The 19,733-nt window shown below is 32.9% G+C and overlaps 1 protein-coding gene across 1 annotated transcript in view; it reads right to left on the reverse strand.

Annotated features, from left to right (window-relative positions):
* Nucleotides 1-19,733, reverse strand: part of MYCBP2 (MYC binding protein 2) — a 234,133-nt gene that overhangs the window by 154,946 nt on the left and 59,454 nt on the right. Inside the window, exons 18-21 of the mRNA XM_049778932.1 lie at nt 7,750-7,869; nt 6,066-6,147; nt 2,725-2,842; nt 236-440 (exon numbers count right to left, since the gene is read on the reverse strand). Of these exons, the coding sequence (XP_049634889.1) occupies nt 236-440; nt 2,725-2,842; nt 6,066-6,147; nt 7,750-7,869 (525 nt within the window). The remainder of the gene's footprint in view (nt 1-235; nt 441-2,724; nt 2,843-6,065; nt 6,148-7,749; nt 7,870-19,733) is intronic.

Consider the following 19,733-nt stretch of genomic DNA (forward strand, 5'->3'; position numbering starts at 1 on the left):
CCCTTTTCCCCTTTATTTATTATGGTTTCCAGTACTCCCAAGTATTTCATTCTTCTCTCAAACAGTCATGTAATAAGCACAGAGACTTTGAAACTTCTGTTAAATCTCCTCTAGCAAAAAGAAAACAAAACAGCTACAAATGTATTTCCCATAGGAAATTAAGAAACATTAATTTTAATTTTTAACAAAATCAAGACAAGAGTGGGGGTGAAAAGAGGGATGTTTGGGTTATTACCTATTATGTGTTTACTGGCAAAAATTTCTGATGTAGCCAGCACATGAGAATTAATAAGTGCTTCATCAATTCGTAAGAAAGTCTGGTCCCCACTTGCACCTATCCAGGTTGCTTTTCTTCCATATTTTGATCCGATATTGGGCATGGGAGCAGGTTTTGCATTCCAATATGGCACATCCAAAATTGGTCTACCCAGTTGTCCTTTCTAAAAGATTAAACACATTAATAGTATTACTGGATAAAAAAAACCCTACAATTTATAAAGTTAAGGAGACGATAGATAAAAAAGAAATTTACAATAACTGAGGATAGCAATGAAGAAACTACAAATACTACTGTATTCACCATTAATAAGCAGAGAAACAAATAAGAAAAAAAAGCTCTGTTACAATTGTAAAGAAGTAGGAAATGTGTATAGAGTGGTAGAGATGGAAAATCAGTGCACAAGATGACACTAAAGACTCAGTAGAGAATGAGCAAAAGATGCTAAACCTGGGGGAAATTTGATAAATGGGGATCTTAAACTGTCTTAAAAGTATCAACTCAGAAGCTGCTAACAGATTTTAAGGGGATAAAACCACTAACTATGCAGTAGAGAAATCAAACAACTTTTCATCCTGATAAAAACTGGTCACCAGAATGAGGTGAGAAGACATTTTATGGTTCCAGATACGATATTGGAGAATATCATCATTTGAATACTTTGGCATGGATAGTACAACCTGATTCTCAGCCTGAGTAAATATTAGAAAAATGACAGCAGGGAAAGCAAACACCATGTTATTTCTTTTAACACAATATGTCAGTGTCATAATGGACAAGAAAAAGATACAGAAAATTAAAAGTCAACATAATTAAGGAGACAAGACAAGCAAATTAATTATAGATTCTAGAGCAAAATTGCAAATAAATAAATAAATAAGCAAGCTCCAAAAATTATTGGGTAACTGAATCATTAAAGAAGTTAGGAATCAAGGGTCACTAGGTATCCACATTGTTCATTTTATTTTGTTTTGGAGACTGTAACTGGTGGTGCTCAAGGCTAACCCCATCCTCCTGTTTGGAAATCACTCTGAATAGTAATGTGATGCCAGGGATCAAGCCCAGGGCTCCTGCATCTAAAACACACACTTTAGTCCTCTGAGCTGCCTCCCACTCAGGCACATTACACTTAAATGAGCCAGGGAGAAATGTTACATATAATATATGCATAGTGTGAAAGAGAGCAAAAATTCACAAGTCCACATGATGTACAAATGATACATAAATGGTCTGAATCATAAATAAAAATGTCAATAAAACATGACCATCTTTCAAAAATATATGGATAGTCTACATATACCATTTTTTTATTTAGACATCGCACTATGTCTTTAATCAAGCAAAAACAGAAATAAATTCTTTTCAAGTCCTTAACAGTATCCCCTTACATAAAGATAATCAGGATGTCCAAATCTCAATGAAGCAAAATTTATTTCTAAAGACTATAAAAACTGTATTTCAATTCATTAGTTACTTGTTTTCTTTTACAAAATGTGATTTTATAACCAAGATCTCTAATTACAGAAGAGTGACTTTGTCCACTGAGACTGAGCAGAACTTTTTCTGGGACCATAAAGAGAGACTTTTGGAGTGGACAACCAACATGTCTGGAGCCTGTAGTTGGTATTTTGACAGTATGCTTCATGGGTGGAAACACCTTGTATCTACTAGGCCAATGAAATTTTCTTTCTAATTTACCCCAAGTTTTTACATATACCATTTTTATAGTAAGCAATATGTTCTGTATGATGTTCAATCTCACTTTCAAAACAAAAGATAATTTTAGCTCATATTTACCTTCTTATCAAGAGTTAGCTGTAAATTACATCTCACAGACTCAGGTTAAAGACTACAGGTTATTTCTCTCAATAATTCAGTTGCTCATGTCAGAGATAATATAGGGTTATTAGGACAGTCTTATGAAACTTTTCTTATTCTACTATGCCCTAACTACATAAAATTCTTACAGCATTTCATTCACTTCAAACTTTGGTGAAAAGAAAAAAAAGAGTGAAACAGAAAGGTAAACATACATACATACATACATACAGAGAGGAAGAAAGCTATATTTTTAAATAAATCTAATAAGAAAACTATGATTTTTAAAGCTCTAAAATATACATAATTCTGAATGTTAAGAAATGAATCTTTATAAGCTAGTTGGGAAATTAATTTTCAAATGACTAAATTGGCTCTACTCGAAAACTGTAACCTAGAATAAAAATGTCCTTATATAACAGAGTTGTTAATTTTAATAAATTCTAATACACATTAGAAAACAAAATTATTTCAAAGTAACGTCATCTAACTTTTTTACTGTTATGGTCAAAGAGAGTGAATTTAAATATGAAATAAAAGAATTTCACAAAACCGAAAAATTAGCTAATATAGACAAATTATAAGGTAATGTTATAAAGTGACTAGTATTATTATTTTAATTTTCTTACAGAAAAACTTCCAAATGTGAAGACTTGTCCATCCATTAAAAGCACTGCTGTGTGGTTGCTGCCTGCAGTAACTTGTGTGCTAGGGCATGGCAATGCTTGAACAAGAGTGGGACATCCCCTAGGTTAAAATAAATATATATATATTAAGTCAATTTCATAAACAAGCACATTGAACTATAAAACAATACAATCAGAAACAGAAGATAAACATGGTAATAAGAATATCTAGTAAATACTTAAGTGCTAAAAAAAAAAAAAGATAAAGATATTTTCTTTTTTCCTGAGTAAATAGTCAAGATATACCTTGACCACCTTTGGGTATAACCCAGTCACTTCCCCCAATAAAAATAATTTTTTCTTCTATAGTGAATGACATATTAATGATATCTATTAACACTTGTTGAATGAAATAAAATTCATGTGGAAACTTTTAGTGGAAATTCAATGTAGAGACTAAAGATATAAAATAATTTTACACTCTTTTCTGCTCTTTGGCCACTAAATTATAATTATGAATTTAACAAAGTATTAATAACTCATTACTCAATGTAGCATTGCAGCTGTGATGAAAAGTTCAGTCTCTAGAGCTAGACGGCTTAACTAAATCTTGGCATCAGCATGTTAACAGCATTATGAACATTGGACACACAGATTACTCATTCGTTTTAGAATACTATAACATTGAAGGTAATAATAGATATTATTTCTCCATGGGATTCCCAGAAGGATAAAGAATTATAGATATATAGGTGCTTGTTCCATTTCAGCCACATGGTAATATAAATGGCATCCTAGTATGAAATTTGTATCATTTTTTCCATTTTTTTGTTTTACTTTTGTTTTTTTGGGGGAGGGGCAGCGAGTGGCACTCAGGGGTTACTCTTATCTATGTTTTCAGAAATCGCTCCTGGCTTGGGGGACTATATGTGATGCCAGGGATCGAACTGAGGTCCGTCCTGGATCAGCCGCATGCAAGGCAAACACTCTCCCACTGCGCTATCACTCTAGCCCCTCATTTTTTCATTTTTAAACATTTTAGTATCAAGACAATGAAACCATAAAATTTTAAAACTGGAAATATTATATAAATATTTTAAATATGCTGTAAGGAGGAATTAGTTGTAAGAAACACATCAGCTTGAAAGCTAGTTAAGACATTTTTACTAAATCTGTTAAGTTAATGTGGAGGGTCTGAACTAGAAACTGTTTATTAAGAGGAGAAAAAGGGTTTGATTTTTATGGAAGAAATGGGAATAGGCTTGTTAAAAAACTAAATATGGTAAAGATGATGTTGTTCTTGCCAATGATAGCAGGATATAGTATTCAATTTCAATATTCAATTAAAAAATAAGTGAGAGCTAGGAAATTTAAAAAAAGTTTTTAATATGAAGCAATTTGAACATGAACTGAGGAAGCAGAAATAAAAATCGAGAACATACCAAAGAGAAAGAATATTTTGTATAATAAGAGTGGCTAGAGAAGATTTCAGGAAGGAGCTGGCCCTTTCCCACTGCTGGCCCTTCTAACCTGGTTTCCTATCTGTAATTCCACTATCCTACCAGTTGGGCCCATAGTCCTATTAAGCAGTGACAGTCCATTTACATGACTTTCACCTTAAATTTCCTAAGGACCTACTGACCCCAGTTGGTAATGCTGCCCTATATCGGTATTTTTCAAATTGATGGTACTGCCCAGTATGAAGTACTAAAATACTCTAGGAAGGGGGCAAAGGGTGAAGTGAAGTGGCCTCTGGTGCAATGGGGCATAAAGGAAGCTTTCTGCCTATTCATTAAAAAAAAAAAAAAAAAAGGTTGAGACCAGAGAGACAGCATAGTGGGGTAGGGTGTTTGCCTTGCATGTGACTTCGATTCCTGTCATCCCATATGGTCCCCCAGCATCACCAGGAGTGATTCCCTAAGAGTGGAGCCAGGAGTAAACCATAAACATAGCTGGATGTAACCCTCTAATTTTCTTTTTTAAAAGGTGGATTTCCTAAGGAGTACTGAGTGATGTTTTTCTGTGAAAAAGGGACAGTAGAGCAAATAAATTTGGAAACTTTGCAACAGTGAGATATACAAATGACCACTGTATTTGGCAAGAGGAAAATTCAGTCTGTGGTACCCCAGCTGGTTCCCAAAGCTTGGCTAGGAATGAATCATGGGTACAGAGCCAGGAGTGAGCCCTGAGTATAGTCAAATCAAAATTAACAACAAAACAAAAAAACTGCTTTACAGTTGGATGGATATCCAGAAACTAAATTAGGGCTTCTCCTTTGTGTGGAGATCAAGTTGGCAAGTTTTGTTTTCTTTTTCACCAAAGTCTCAAGACATGGAAGAGGGTTTATTCCATCACTAATGTTGCCACTACATTTTAGTTGGTGATTATTCTATGAGTAAAGATATAAACTGGAAAAGAAATGTTAAAGTTAGGCCTGATGGAGCATCAATCCTGTGCTATTTGGAAGACACTGTACATCAGACTTGCATTGCCTGCCACCGACACTAGTTCAGTCTTGGGCACAACAAATGAAACCCTGAGTATCACAAATGGCATACAGGACAAAATCACAACTAGATCCTGAGCACAGGGCCAGGAGTAACCATTTTCCCCTTACTCCTCTCTCAACTCCCTATCCCAAATAAAAAAATCAGTAGTAGTAAGATTCAGTATAATAGAAAGAAGTTTGCCTACCAGACATCTTGTATGGTAAACTAAGACAACCAAAAATGATTCCTGAGTGCAAAGCCAGGAGTAAATCCTGAGCACTACCAGTTGTGGCCTCAAAACAAAACAAAAAGGAGCCATAAAAAAGGAAAAACAAAAAACATCAATAGTAAATGATCAAGATTGTTTAAGTATTAGACCATATGCTAAATGTGAATGTTCACTGATTTTTAAGGCTCTAATGTGGCATTTCCACATTAGGATTTAAAACTCTCTGTGTAAGGCAAGTGCCTTTACCCCTATACTATCTCTCCAGCCTTAGTATTTTTCTTTTAATTTACTGTCTCTTGTACTGTCACAACCACTATTCCCAATGACAATAATTATTAAAAATATGATAGGACTTTTGTGATGATCATAAGCACTCTTTATCAGAGAAGATAACCAAAAGCCGTATCTCCCCTTTTTATTGGGGGGGGTGGTGGTCACACCTCGCAGTGCTCAGGGATTATTCCTGGCTCTATGCTCAGAAACCATTCCTGAAAGGCTATGGGGACCATATGGGATACCGGGATTCAAACCACCATCCTTCTGCATGCAAGGCAAACACCCTACCTCCATGCTATCTCTCCAGCCCAAAAGCAGTATCTTCAACAACAACAAAAATATAAGAGTACCTGGAATTGACATCTCCGTGTCCTAGCTGTCCATGTTGTCCATAACCAAATGTATAGACATCTCCATTTTCCATTAAAACCACTAGAGGAAAAACACAAGTTTAGTTTTCTCTCTAACTACATTAAAATGCTACTTTTTGAAAATTTGCAGAAACATTTAAAAATAGACACTCAATGATTTACTATTTAATAGATATTAAAATTTTTATAAATGTTTTATAGTAAATATATTTAAGTTAAAGTTCTTATTTTCTTTTATAATATTACGATTTAACAAAATATTGGTTCGGGCTGGCTGCAAAGTCCTTATAAGTAATATAGATAATAGATAAGTCCTTATTAGTAAGTAGCTATATAAAAATCTGATCTCATACCTTATATAATTATACACATAACACTTAGGTATGTTTGAATGCTATGTTGTAAATAGATACAATTATCAGTAACATCAATATTAAAATTTTACACATTTCAAAGTCTTATCAATAAGAAAATACATTTAGTATCAAAGAATTAAATTTTTATTTTTATAAACATTAAATAGTATAAGCTAAACAAAAACCAAATGTTTTGTTAACTCTAAAATTTTTTTTTGTTTTTTCGGGCCACACCCATTTGATGCTCAGGGGTTACTCCTGGCTAAGCACTCAGAAATTGCCCCTGGCTTGGGGGGACCATATGGGACGCTGCGGGATCAAACCGTGGTCCTTCCTTGGCTAGCGCTTGCAAGGAAGACACCTTACCTCTAGCGCCACCTCACCGGCCCCATTTTTTAACTCCAAAAGGAGTTAGTAAAAAATTTATTTTCTCCATTTTTAAGAAAATTGAGAAATTCAAATATCCTTCTCACTTAACCCTTAACAAAACATGGTTACAAAAGTTGCAGAAATCAAGAGTTCAAGCCTATTGTAATAATTATTTAATCTTTAGGAAATTTTTACTACCATATTTTCTGGCGTATAAGACGACTGAACATATAAGACGACCCCCTAATTTTGCAGTTAAAACATAGGTTTAGGCCTATATTCGCTGTATCAGACAGAATGTTCCTGTGCTGCAATTGTATGTACCACAGTGAGCCAATCACAACAAGCAAAGGTTCAAAGGTTATACTGTCATAGACTTCCTCTCTGACTCTGGCCAATCTGAGCAGGCTTTTTACAGTGTAGATTAGGGTCCAAAACATTGTCTAATTTGCATGTATAAAAAGCCTGCTTGTATTGGCTGAGTTAGAGAGGTGGTCCGAGCAGTCTTGCAGTGATTGGTCCCTTATCATAGGCACCTTTTCTGGCAATTCCCTGGTGCCATCAGTTAATCTCCCCCACTACATGAACCAAACAACACCCCATCCTCTGACCCTAGCACTGAACCACCTACACGGTTAGCTGGGTTTTGCCAGAAGTGGCCCCAGATCTCCTGAGTACTGTTTGGGAGCCCCCAAGAAAGAGATCTGGAAACTCTGCGGCTTTTTTTGTTTGTTTCATTTAGCTTTTTGGGATATACTCGGCGTATAAGATGACCCCCAATTTTCGGTTGACTTTTTTTGTTTCAAAAGTCGTCTTATACACCGGAAAATACGGTAAATTATATGATTTAGCACAAACAGGTAACATTGGTGAAAACTAGACAAATTACTTAACACAATTGTAAAAATGCAGTTATACCCTAAATTTCCAGCTGCTACCTGAATGGTGAAATCCACAGCTGACTTGTACTGCTCTAAGTTCACAGTCAAATCGCACAGAGCCTGGGGGATATGTTGTAATTTTGCTTGCATCCTTTTCTCCTCTTTCTCGACTTCCATCTGTAAGTGGTATAAATTGTAATTAAGCCATATTCATCTTCCCCCCAAAATGTTCTAAACAATTTACTATGGAAGAATAAGAGAAAATGTTAAAAGGAACAAGCAAAGAAGAATCTGCAGCTGTTAGAAACGATAGATCAAGAATCTACCTGCAAAGAAGCAATTTTGAAAAGATATACTAGATACTTTTGTTTGTACATATCACTAAATCAGTAAAAACAAGATATGGTTACTGGTAAAACCTATTAAGTCAATCGATTTTGTAATACAGATGGGTCATTAGTAAAAGAAATGACAAAATTCTACCCTGTTTTTTTCTAAAATGGTTTATATAGGAAATTTTAGTCTGCATAAAAATAACTGCATGCAAAGTAATTTAAAATATTTTAAAATTTAGTGATATTGTTAGTGAGTCATTAAAAGAAAAATAAGTTCTAATTGATTCTCAAATGAACAAATTTCCCAAAACATATTAGGAAGATTATGTTTTCTTCAGTACTGCTAAACTCAACTGAACTTTAAAAAAATCATAAAGATCAAATCTAGGATGCTACAATTGAATGATAGCTTACTGTCATTTTTCTTTACTGTCCATTGATAAAGAAATAACCTTTGGTCATTCTGCACTAAATTCTTGTTGCTTTTCTCCCCCAACCAATGCCTGACTTTGAATATTCTGACCTCCTAATCACAGAAGGCACATTTCATAATATTCAGATTTGGGGGGGGAATGTGTGCATAATGGAGGCAACTTATTTTCCTAAATTAAAATAATGCATCACCAAAATATAACCTCTGTGTATCAGGATTCAAATTCCTTGTACAAGTAAATCTGGAAGGAATTTCAAAAAGTCAATTACTCTAAGCCACTCTTTTAATACAGCAAATCTAAACAAGTGTTTATAATGTACAATATACTGAATATACAAATGTGGATCTACAGTCTCATTTTCATTGTTCAGACTGCTAACAGAGTAATATCAAATCATTTATCCTATCCAGTACCTTCCATCTAATATTTCTTGCCAGTAGTAACATCCACATAAGACAAACTGAACTCAATTATAACCTTTCTTTCCGTAACTAAATGAAATCACTTAGTAAAGCTTGAGCTCTTTATTACATCAGGACAGTAAAACCTCACAAATTCGGAATAACACAGAATGAACTGGCCCATGTGACTTACTGATAAGTCTTAATTACAGACCATTAATATTTTTTATTTCATTTTTATTACCTTCAAGCAAAGTTATTAAATGCTAGAATAATATGTAATTACCTTTATCATAATTAAATAGGCCTATATTACATAAACATGTACCATAAACATAAAAGTCCTTTAACATACAAGAATAAATTGCCGGACCCAGAGGTTGAAGGCACGCTGAAGGAATCCTTCATTTCTTGAGCCCTTGGTTTGAAAAGCTACTGATTTTAGACAGGTTTCCCCTTATAAGTATGACCCTGAAAATTCAGAGGAAGAAATTATTTTGAATTTTTTACTCAAAATGATCACAAGTACTGCATCTGAAGTATCATAAATTCTGAATTAGTGAGAGGTTTTACTATAACAGGATAAAGAACAATTCCTCTTCTGCTAAATTATCTCATGTGGGTTTGCCAAATTGAATCTGTAAAAGTAAATGAACTAAAAAAATTATATTTAAATTTACTTCATCCAAAATAATATACACTTATTTCAAAGACTCCTCATCTTGAAGAGTCTGGAATGATAAAGTATAAACAAGGGCATACATAAAAAGAAGTATTTTCCCAAAACTATGTACACAGATGGCAGATACATACTTTAGAGCTTTAAAGAGTTTTGTTATTAATAAAACCTATTAAAATCAAATCTTATTTAATGTCATATACAAAATGTGCTCACGTTTCTCAGACTGAACTGAATTCAATATTCCCAAGTATCATTCCACATCATTTAAATGTACTTAGGCCTAATTAGAAACTTTTCTTTTGAATTTAGCATTTTGCCCTTTCCCCTCAGAAATCAAATGTAAACACAAAGGCCACAATAGAGACATAGCATCAGGGAAAGAGAAGGAAAAAGGCCTAGTAATTTATTAAAACCACAGTGATTAAATAAAATAGTAACAATTGTTACAAGGTAAAATTATAATTAAAATATTCATTCAAGTCCATCCAAACAACCCTGCTTGTAATATTGTCTTCATTATTAAAGATGAAAATATTATTATAAGTAAAAAAAATAAGGATAAAGTTCAGTAGCCATGAAAGAGCTTAAACAAATATATATGAATCTGGTATTTGACATCAATTTAATAAATGAAGTATAATCCTAATGAATTAGTTATAAGTTTATCTGATAAAAGTTACCTAGTAATAAATAGCCATAAATTTAGTAGCAATGTTTATTATTCACTAAAAAATAATAATAAAGTGTTAATGAGCAGCAACAAAATTAATCTAAGATTTGTAGAAAAAAGTTTTCGAAATAGTCTCATAATTATTCACTTAAGTATGAGCACTTATGTGTTATCCCCAAAGTGTGTATTGTAAATACCTAGTTATATGATATATATTTTATATAATGTAATATAATGTGATACTGAAATTATATTAAAAAGTTTTGGTAGATGTACATCTGAACTATGCCTATATGTCATACAATTTATTTATAACTGGTTGCATACTTAAAACACTATTCAGTGTCATCCATTTTATATTTAAATCTATTCTATTTTGGATAATCATGTGCATAACAAAATATGGGTACTTCATACAAAACTATAAAATAAAACAGAAGAAACAGTTGCAACTACAATTACTATACACTGCCTTACTTTTAAACACAGAAAACTTAAATAGTGAATAGATGCTTACAGGAACTGACATTTTAAGAAATATTGATTAAAATACTGGTCCTAACTATTTGCTACTGGACTCTGGACACTGGACCCTATTAAGACAGCTTTCCCAGCTATAAAATATTAACATGGAAAAACATTCTGTCACAAAGTTTTTATAAAGATTAATTGAAATAATACATAAAAATTCTCAATCAGAGCCCCGAGAGATAGCACAGCGGCGTTTGCCTTGCATGTAGCCTATCCAGGACCAAAGGTGGTTGGTTCGAATCCCAGTGTCCCATATGATCCCCCGTGCCTGCCAGGAGCTATTTCTGAGCAGACAGCCAGGAGTAACCCCTGAGCAACGCCGGATGTGGCCCAAAAACCAAAAAAAAAAAAAAAAGATTTCTCAATCAATATTAACTAATTTTCTTTCTCTTGACATAAATCAATGGTAGGTGTTATTTTTCTTCTGGTTGTAAAAAATCAATGCATTTTCAGCTAATACTAAGATCTCAGGGTTTATGTAGTCAGTACAAATAATAGTAGAGCATATTTGGCGTTTCATCAAAAATAAGGCTCAGACTACTACTATCAAATAGCTAATATCATTTGAGATATTTTGTAAAAGTTAATTTATCACACTTAACAAATGAGAACGTTTTATATATATATGCATGTGTTTTTAAATATATATTGAACATATATATAGAAATACTATATCTATATAATCAGGAATTATTCTTAGTTTGACAATAAGCTAGGATTTCCTAATTAAAAATAATTTTGATTGGCGCAAAAATACTTTATAGTTTATTTCAATGAGAAATTTAGTATTTAAAAGGCCAAAAACTGTAATACTATATTTATATTCTACAGACTATAATACTTCCACACCACTTACAAATTTATTTATTTAGGTTTTGGGGGCCACAACCATTTGATGCTCTGGCTAATCGCTCTGAAATCACCCCTGGCTTGGGGGACCATATGGGACTCCAGGGGATCGAACCACAGTCCTTCCTTGGCTAGCACTTGCAAGGCAGACACCATACCTCTAGCGCCACCTCACTGGCCCACCACTTATAAATTTAAGAAAAATCATAGCACTTCTAAATTAAAACATGTATAAAATACACATGGCTGTTTATACTCTTAGATTTATCACTTCAAATAAATCAATTCAAAGTATCTCCAGACTACAGAACAATTCAAATGTTCCTAACTAGGTACACTATACAGAAATCTATTTCTATGCAAGTACTAAATAGCTGAAACAAATATTAATTCAGAAATATTGGAAATATACTCTCTATATATTTTAACATAAATTACTGTCATACTATTCTTATTGATTCAGCCTTGTACACATTCTATTTCATCTCTAATCAAATTTTGCCTATAACAATGGATTCCATGACTTCCAATTCTTTCCAATCCACTAGAAGCTCTCCAGCTTTCTATTTTAGAACTAACTCCTGTTAACAATAAATCCACAGTCCTCGCCCTCCATGCACCTCCGTAAAAGTCAGTCTAGAAAAATTTTACTATTACTAACCTCTTATTTATACTATAAACATAATTAAATGTAAGGTAGAAAATACCAATCAATATATTAAATTTCTCAATGGATAAACTGAAATACAACAGAGTAAGAATAAAATAAAAATATACACAAGCATATTTAATAATAAGACAAGACAATAATATTTAGAATAAGACAAGACTTTAGAGCAAGAGTAAAAATACTGAATGGTGAAATTAAATGATAAGGAGTGCAAAGGAATTGCAAAAGAGAATTGTAGATTTATAGAAAATAGTGAGTGCTAAGCTAATAAAAAGAGGACACAGGTTCCAAAATATTTATGTACAGTCTAATTCAATACATCAAATAGTTTAAACTGTAAAAGATTGACCCTACACTGAAAGAACGCAAAGCCAGTACTTCAAAAGAGGTGGCTATTATACAATAAACAATATAAAGTAGCTCTCTAGCAGACAACATTGAAGGGTGTTTACCACTAAGCAATTTCTTATTTGTGTTTTGTTTTGTTTTTTGGGCCACAGGGAGCAGCACTCAGGGGTTATTCCTGGTTCTGCACTCAGAAATTGCTCCTGATCTGGGGACCATATGGGATGCCGGGGATCAAACCTGCGTTCATCCTGGGTCAGCCACGAGCAAGGCAAATGCCCTAGCACTGTGCTATTACTCCAGCCCCTACTGAGCAATTTCTACAAGCAATCAATGTGACAATGCCAAAGGTCTTTCTTAAATTTGTAACATTAGGGGCCGGGCGGTGGCGCTAAAGGTAAGGTGCCTGCCTTGCCTGCGCTAACCTTGGACGGACTGCGGTTCGATCCCCCGGTGTCCCATATGGTCCCCCAAGCCAGGAGCAACTTCTGAGCACATAGCCAGGAGTAACCCCTGAGCGTTACTGGGTGTGGCCCAAAAACCAAAAAAAAAAAAAAAAAAATTGTAACATTAATCTTCACTTAGAATTTCATTTAACAATTTGGAAAAATAAAGATGTTGGTCCATAAGATATTTGTACAGTACTGAAAAAGTATTACATGAAATGTGAATATTTAACTCTAGATAAAATATTGAGCAAACTCTGATTTTACATAATTGTGAGGGAAAAGACACGTGGGAAACCTACATCTGAGGTTTTAAATATAATTTATAAACCATATCCCAAACATTATCCCTTAGATTTAAATATTGATACCATTATCAGAACTCAAAATCAAAATTTACTGATAAAAATCAAATTGAAAATAATTTCAAATTCAATTCCTGAAGAATGTATCTGAATGCGGATTTTTGTTTCGTTTTGTTTTTGTTTGTTTTTGGTGTAGTGGCACTCAGGGGTTACTCCTGGCTCTGCATTCAGAAATTTTTCCAGGTAGGCTCGGGGGACCTCATGGGATGCCAGGATTCGAACCACTGTTAGTGGTTGGCTGCATGTAAGGCAAATTCCCTACTGTCTATACTCTCTCCAGCACCCTAAATGAGTTTTATTAACAGAGTGAGATGTCTACTTTGTTTTCTAAGTTTTTCTTTGAATGGCAAACAGACTGAGAGACTCAAGATTGAATATGCAAATTAAAATCATGATCATATATATGTATAAATACACACACATATATGTATATATATAGTGTGTGTACAAGTTTTAAAATTAGTTTATAGCATTTTTATAGCAAAGAAAAAAATAAATGAGCCAGAAACACTAGACCTGTCTATGTGAAATTTTAAGGGAAAAAAATATCTGTTCTACTTTGTGGGTTTTTCTTTGGCATTTATAAGTACAACACTAAAATTCAACTAGACAAAGAACCCCTAACAGACATGCAAGGACACAGGCAAAACAATGTATGAATCTAGAAATTTCCTGTCTGAAATTCTTTCTTGATCTTAGTTGACTCATAATCTGTTGTTTTAAAGAAAATATGCTTTAAGAATCTTTTTATTTAAATCAAAAACTATATCTCAAAGAACAATAGAGATATAGGTCTTAGTCACTGATTGACTCTTTAGAACTTTATAATTTCAAGGGAAGAGAGTAGATGCATTAAATCATTCTGGTTTATCTCTACTTGTCCTCAGTATCAATTAATTGTAAATTCATATACTGCACGTAGCATTAAAACAGAAAAATATAACAGTCAACTGAGCATTTTATATACCATATAAAAGATTTACTATATATACTAGTGATATAAATGATAGTGGTAGACACAAAATTTAGTAGTGTTGTTAATTATAAAAAAATAAACAGCATTAACAATATGTGAAGACAGATGGCAGTTACTGAAAAGCAGAGAATAAAGGATTAAAAGAAACCCAGAAAAGTCATGATTTTTTTCCACATTCCCTTAACTTTATGAATATGAAAAGAAATGGAAAAGCAATGATGTAAAATGTTCTTATTAAAGTTAACAAGAAAAATAAAGAATAAAATAAGATTGACAGTCATCTACAATGGTACTAATTTCACCATGTTCTTTCTCCTCAGGCTATAAATGATAGAAGCAAAGTAGAAGAATTAGATTTGTGAATATTCCCAGATACAAAATTCAGATGAGGGGAAGAGATTGGGAAAACATCCCGCCTAGTTGATAAGGAAGACCAAATACCTTTGTGCTTGTCCCGTTTATGCTTTAGCTGTGCTGGATGGGATCTGAGTCTGGCTAGAGCCTGTTCTTGATGGTTCATAAAAATAGGGCCAGCAAATACAATGGGGCCTGAGGAGAAACATTGTGTATGTGCATAGAAAAACTCACAAAATAAAAATACCACAATGAACAAAAGTAATTTAAACTGAAAGCATGTAAATTTATTTTTAACTGTTTTGGTCATTATACTTTTTTTCCCAATTCCCCAACTCTAGCCCCCAATCAAACCATCACCTATTCAACATTTCATACACAATTCCTTAGCATTGACAAAGCATAAATTATATTACTTAAATTTAAAAATAATCACTTGATACCAATCTCAATCAGAAACTTCAGTTCAAATATAAAAATTCTCTTATAAATATTCTCTCTTATAAATATTCAAAAATAATATATATAAACTTATGAAACGCTGATTAAAAAGTATCTTTTCCACTGAAGATCAAACCTAATTTTTAAACTAATGAATAAATTTTAACTGGGTTTTTGAGATTTAATTCTCACATTAGTCTTGCTACAATGACAAAATAATGTTAATGCAAGTATATTGTGCTACAGGTAAAAGAAATAAAAGGCAAATAATAGCAAACCAAAAATACTGTAACCAGATATATATATGTATCTATGAAAACTCATACATATATAGACACTTATAAAATCATTTACTTTTAAAGACATAATTGTAGAAATTAGATTTGGTTTTCTAAAATAGATAAACCTTGCTTATATATGATTTCTGTAGCTATCTATATATATAAATTTAAAAGAATAAGCTGAGTCTCATAGAATCCTTCAGAAGTTACTATAACCTTAATATATATTTGGAATATTAACCATTTTTTCATAAATAATTTGTTGGGGGTCCACACCTAGTGGTGCTCAGGGGTTACACCTGGCTCTGCATTCAGAAATCATTCCTGACAGGCTTGGGGGACCATATGGAATGCGAGGGATCAAACCCAGTTCAGTTGTGTGCAAGGCAAAATACCTTACAGGCTTGTGCTATAGCTCAAGCCTCCTCATAAAATTATTTCTTTCTGAAGTTCAACCATGTACATATATGCAAATACATACAATATTTTCATTTGTATAAAGGGTAAAGTCCATGGTAAAATTAATTTCAAAAATTATTTTTCTTCAATAGTAGGCAGCTTAAAAATTTTTTAGTTATACCATAGCATTTTAGTTACTGTCTGTTAAAAACAAACTGTAAATTTTACCAATATGCCTACAGCTTTCAAACACTTCATTTTTACAGTTAAGAAGCTACTAGCATATGAAAAAGGGAATAACAATATATAAAAATTGAATTTCTTTAACAAAAATGTATTTCTTCACAATTCTTTAAACTATAACTAATTTTCATAATATTAAAATAAAATACCAAAAATAAAGTTGGAGAATGGCCATATTAAATACCACAGAACCTTTTATAAACATAAGAAACTAGAAAAAAATATATTTCAAATGTCTCCAAGATATTAAGTATAAGGAGAATCAATTCTATGAAATGTAAGAATATTATATTTTATTATATTAAAAATATGTTATAGGGGCTGGTGAGATAGCATGGAGGTAAGGCGTTTGCCTTCCATGCAGAAGAATGGTGGTTCAAATCCCGGCATCCCATATGGTCCCCCGAGCCTGCCAGGGGCTATTTTTGAGCATTGAGCCAGGAGTAACCCCTGAGTGCTGCTGGGTGTGACCCAAAAAACAAAACAAAACAAAAAAATGTTACAAATATTTTCTATTCATGCAATACCAATTGTTTTGCTAATTTATATAAACTGAGTTCTGGTCTTAAAATACAGTAAAATAAATACATTTAAAATATAAAAGTATATATCATTTCTTCAGCATATAGTAATTTTCTATTAACTTATGAAAGCAGATAACATTTTCACTCTAAGCAGTATAAGATCATTTCCCAACTAGAGAAAATAGCTGCAACTATATATTTTGCTTCCTTTTGGTTTTGAGGCACACTCAGTAGTGTTTGGGCCTTACTCCTAGCCCTGTATTCAGGCCTCACTCCTGACAAGGCCCAGAGGGCCATCTGTGATACCAGGGATTTAGCCCTGGTCAGCCACATGCAAGACTAGCACCCTAACTAATATATTGTTACTTTGCCCCTCTGCAACTCACCATTTTATGACCTCAATAGATTTCTTGTGACATTACTTCTTCCAAATATAATAAAATCGTAAATATTTACTTAATTTATCAGAAAACTGAATATTTCTATAACCTTTTGATGTATAAGTGAAGAAGGTCTACATGTAGAATACACATCATTAAAACTCGATAGAAATTAAAATTCATATAATTAGGTCTAAAATAATCTTTTATCTCATAGACTAACACAAATGTTTTATATAGTAAAGTCATTCATCCATTCACCAAACATTTCTTATTATCTTTAATCAGGAATAAAATGATAGATACTAATCCCATTATAACTCTTGGTACATCTAGTCCACCAAGAGAGAAATAAAAAGAATTACTGGGGCTGGAAAGATAGCATAGCAATAGGGCGTGTGCCTTGCATGTGGCCAACCCAGGTGGGAACTGATTAGATTCCTGGCATCTGATATAGTCCCCCAGCCTGCCAGGGGTTATTTCTAGTACAGAGGCAAAAGTGACCACTGAGTACCACCCAGTGTGGCCCCAAAACCAATCAAACCAATCAATCAATCAATAAGGTTAAAAAATTACAATGTATTATGATAAAATTAAAATAAAATTATGTACATTATATTAAAGGATGTAAAATGAATTAAATTAATAATCAAGTCAAGTTTGGTGAATCAAAGATATTCCCAAAATCAGAAAAAGTCTACCAAGAGAAAAATGTAGAAGAATTCTAGAATAAAGTAGCAAGTTTTAAAAAAAATTAAGATGTTAAACAATGCTTTATAATTAAAACTCACTGGACCATAATAAAAGTACAAGTTATAAGTTTGTTTATAAAAAGATATTTTAAATATTTTATACATGAAACTTCATTATAAAAGCAATGAAAAATCCATGACATAATTTCAAGATGTCAAAAGACATTAATGATTCCCAAATTCCAGGCATCATTCAAGGTCCTAGGAACAGTTGAATAAACATGAGTCTCACTCCATGATGCTCTCACGATGATGACACAAAGATTACATATACCCAACTGAACAAGAAATTATAAAAGTATACTATGAAAGAATTAAATATACTGGGTAGGTGACAGCTAACAAATCTTGAGGCTGAGAAAGCAGATAACTGAAAGTATAAGAAGTAAAATTACCAAATAAGCTGAGATCTTATAAAAGGTAGAGCACTGAAAGTATCATAGCTACAAAAAATATTTGTGACAGGAACAGGTTAAAGGGATACATAGTAAAGAGACATGAGGTTAGAAAGACAAAACATGGCATTCACTCTAAGAACTAAAATTAATTTTCTGTATTTTCTTTCTTTCTTTTTTGTTTTGTTTGAATTATTTTTTTTTTTGCTTAGTTTATAGGATTGCTTTGCACCATACATAACAGTGCTCCAGGGATCTTATGCAATGATGGGAATTGAACTAGAGTCAGCCGGACTAAATCTCCACCTCATGCTTAATAACTTTTAAACAGAATTACTAAGTCATAATTAACAGAACTTATTTGCTTCAGAAAGAAATAAATCTAAGAGGTTTATGAAAACTACAGATTTAGGTATTTGAAAGTCCTTTCTATTGGTTTGTAAACAATGACTTATTGACGCACAAGAAGAGTCAAATAGGTCGAAAGGATAATCGAAAAAAAATACAAAATAGCACAAGTCTTTCACAAAAAACTAGCGGTGTTTCATTCTAAGAATCTAAAAGTTATTATTCTTGACCCAGAAATTGTAAATCTAGAAATCTATGCTTAGAAAACTTTGAAATATTAAAAAATATTTTCAGAGGAGGAGCTAGAGCGCTGGCACAAGCAGTAGGGCGTTTGCCTTGCAAGCTGTTGACCCAGGACAGACTGCAGTTCAATCCCCTGGCATCCCATAATGCCCCCCAAGCCAGGAGCGATTTCTGAGCACATAGCCAGGAGTAGACCCTGAGTGGCACCAGGTGTGCTCCCCCCAAAAAAGAAATACAAAACAAAAAGAATTGTTAAAATATGAAATATGCTTACTCTTTGGCAGAGATATCCTATTTCTTACTGCAAATAAAAAAACCCAATGTATGGCTGTATATGTAGTATTGTTTATAGAATGTTACATAGTCATTAAAAATAGAATAGAGGCCAGGAGCATAGTAAGGTGTGATTCAAACGCAAATAATAACAAATCAATTTTGTGATTAGCATCTCAATACTTTTGAGAATAGCAAGTCAAAGCCAGGACATAAAAAGGAGCCCAATACAAAGAGAATGATAGTCTACTAAATTAGTATCAGCATCACTATCATTTAGTTGAAGTTTAATGTTTAGGCATTTTTGTATATGACAGTCAGTCATCAACATCCTTACTTAGTGACTCCCATTTTAAAAGTAATTAAAATTATTAAAGCATAAAATATAAACCCTTAAATGTAAGAAGTTAGACTCCTGAAATGCTAAGGGAGGGATTGGTATAACAAGTTTTTTATTTTACAATATAATGACTTCAGTGATAGTGTAAATTATGATACCACAACGTTCTTTTTAAAGAGCCAGGATTAGAGCCTAAAGTGAGACGTCAAATCCCAGTCTCTTGATTGCCAGGCTATATAGCTAAGTAAACCTAACACAACTTGTGCAAATGAGACAAAATGAGAGAAAAAATTCTACTGAAAATTCTCTTATCGCTATTTAAAGCAATATAACTACAGAGCAGGCATAATGTGGAACTAACTAG

The sequence above is a fragment of the Suncus etruscus genome, chromosome 8, assembly GCF_024139225.1.
Source record: "Suncus etruscus isolate mSunEtr1 chromosome 8, mSunEtr1.pri.cur, whole genome shotgun sequence".
NCBI classification, from domain to species: Eukaryota; Metazoa; Chordata; class Mammalia; order Eulipotyphla; family Soricidae; genus Suncus; species Suncus etruscus.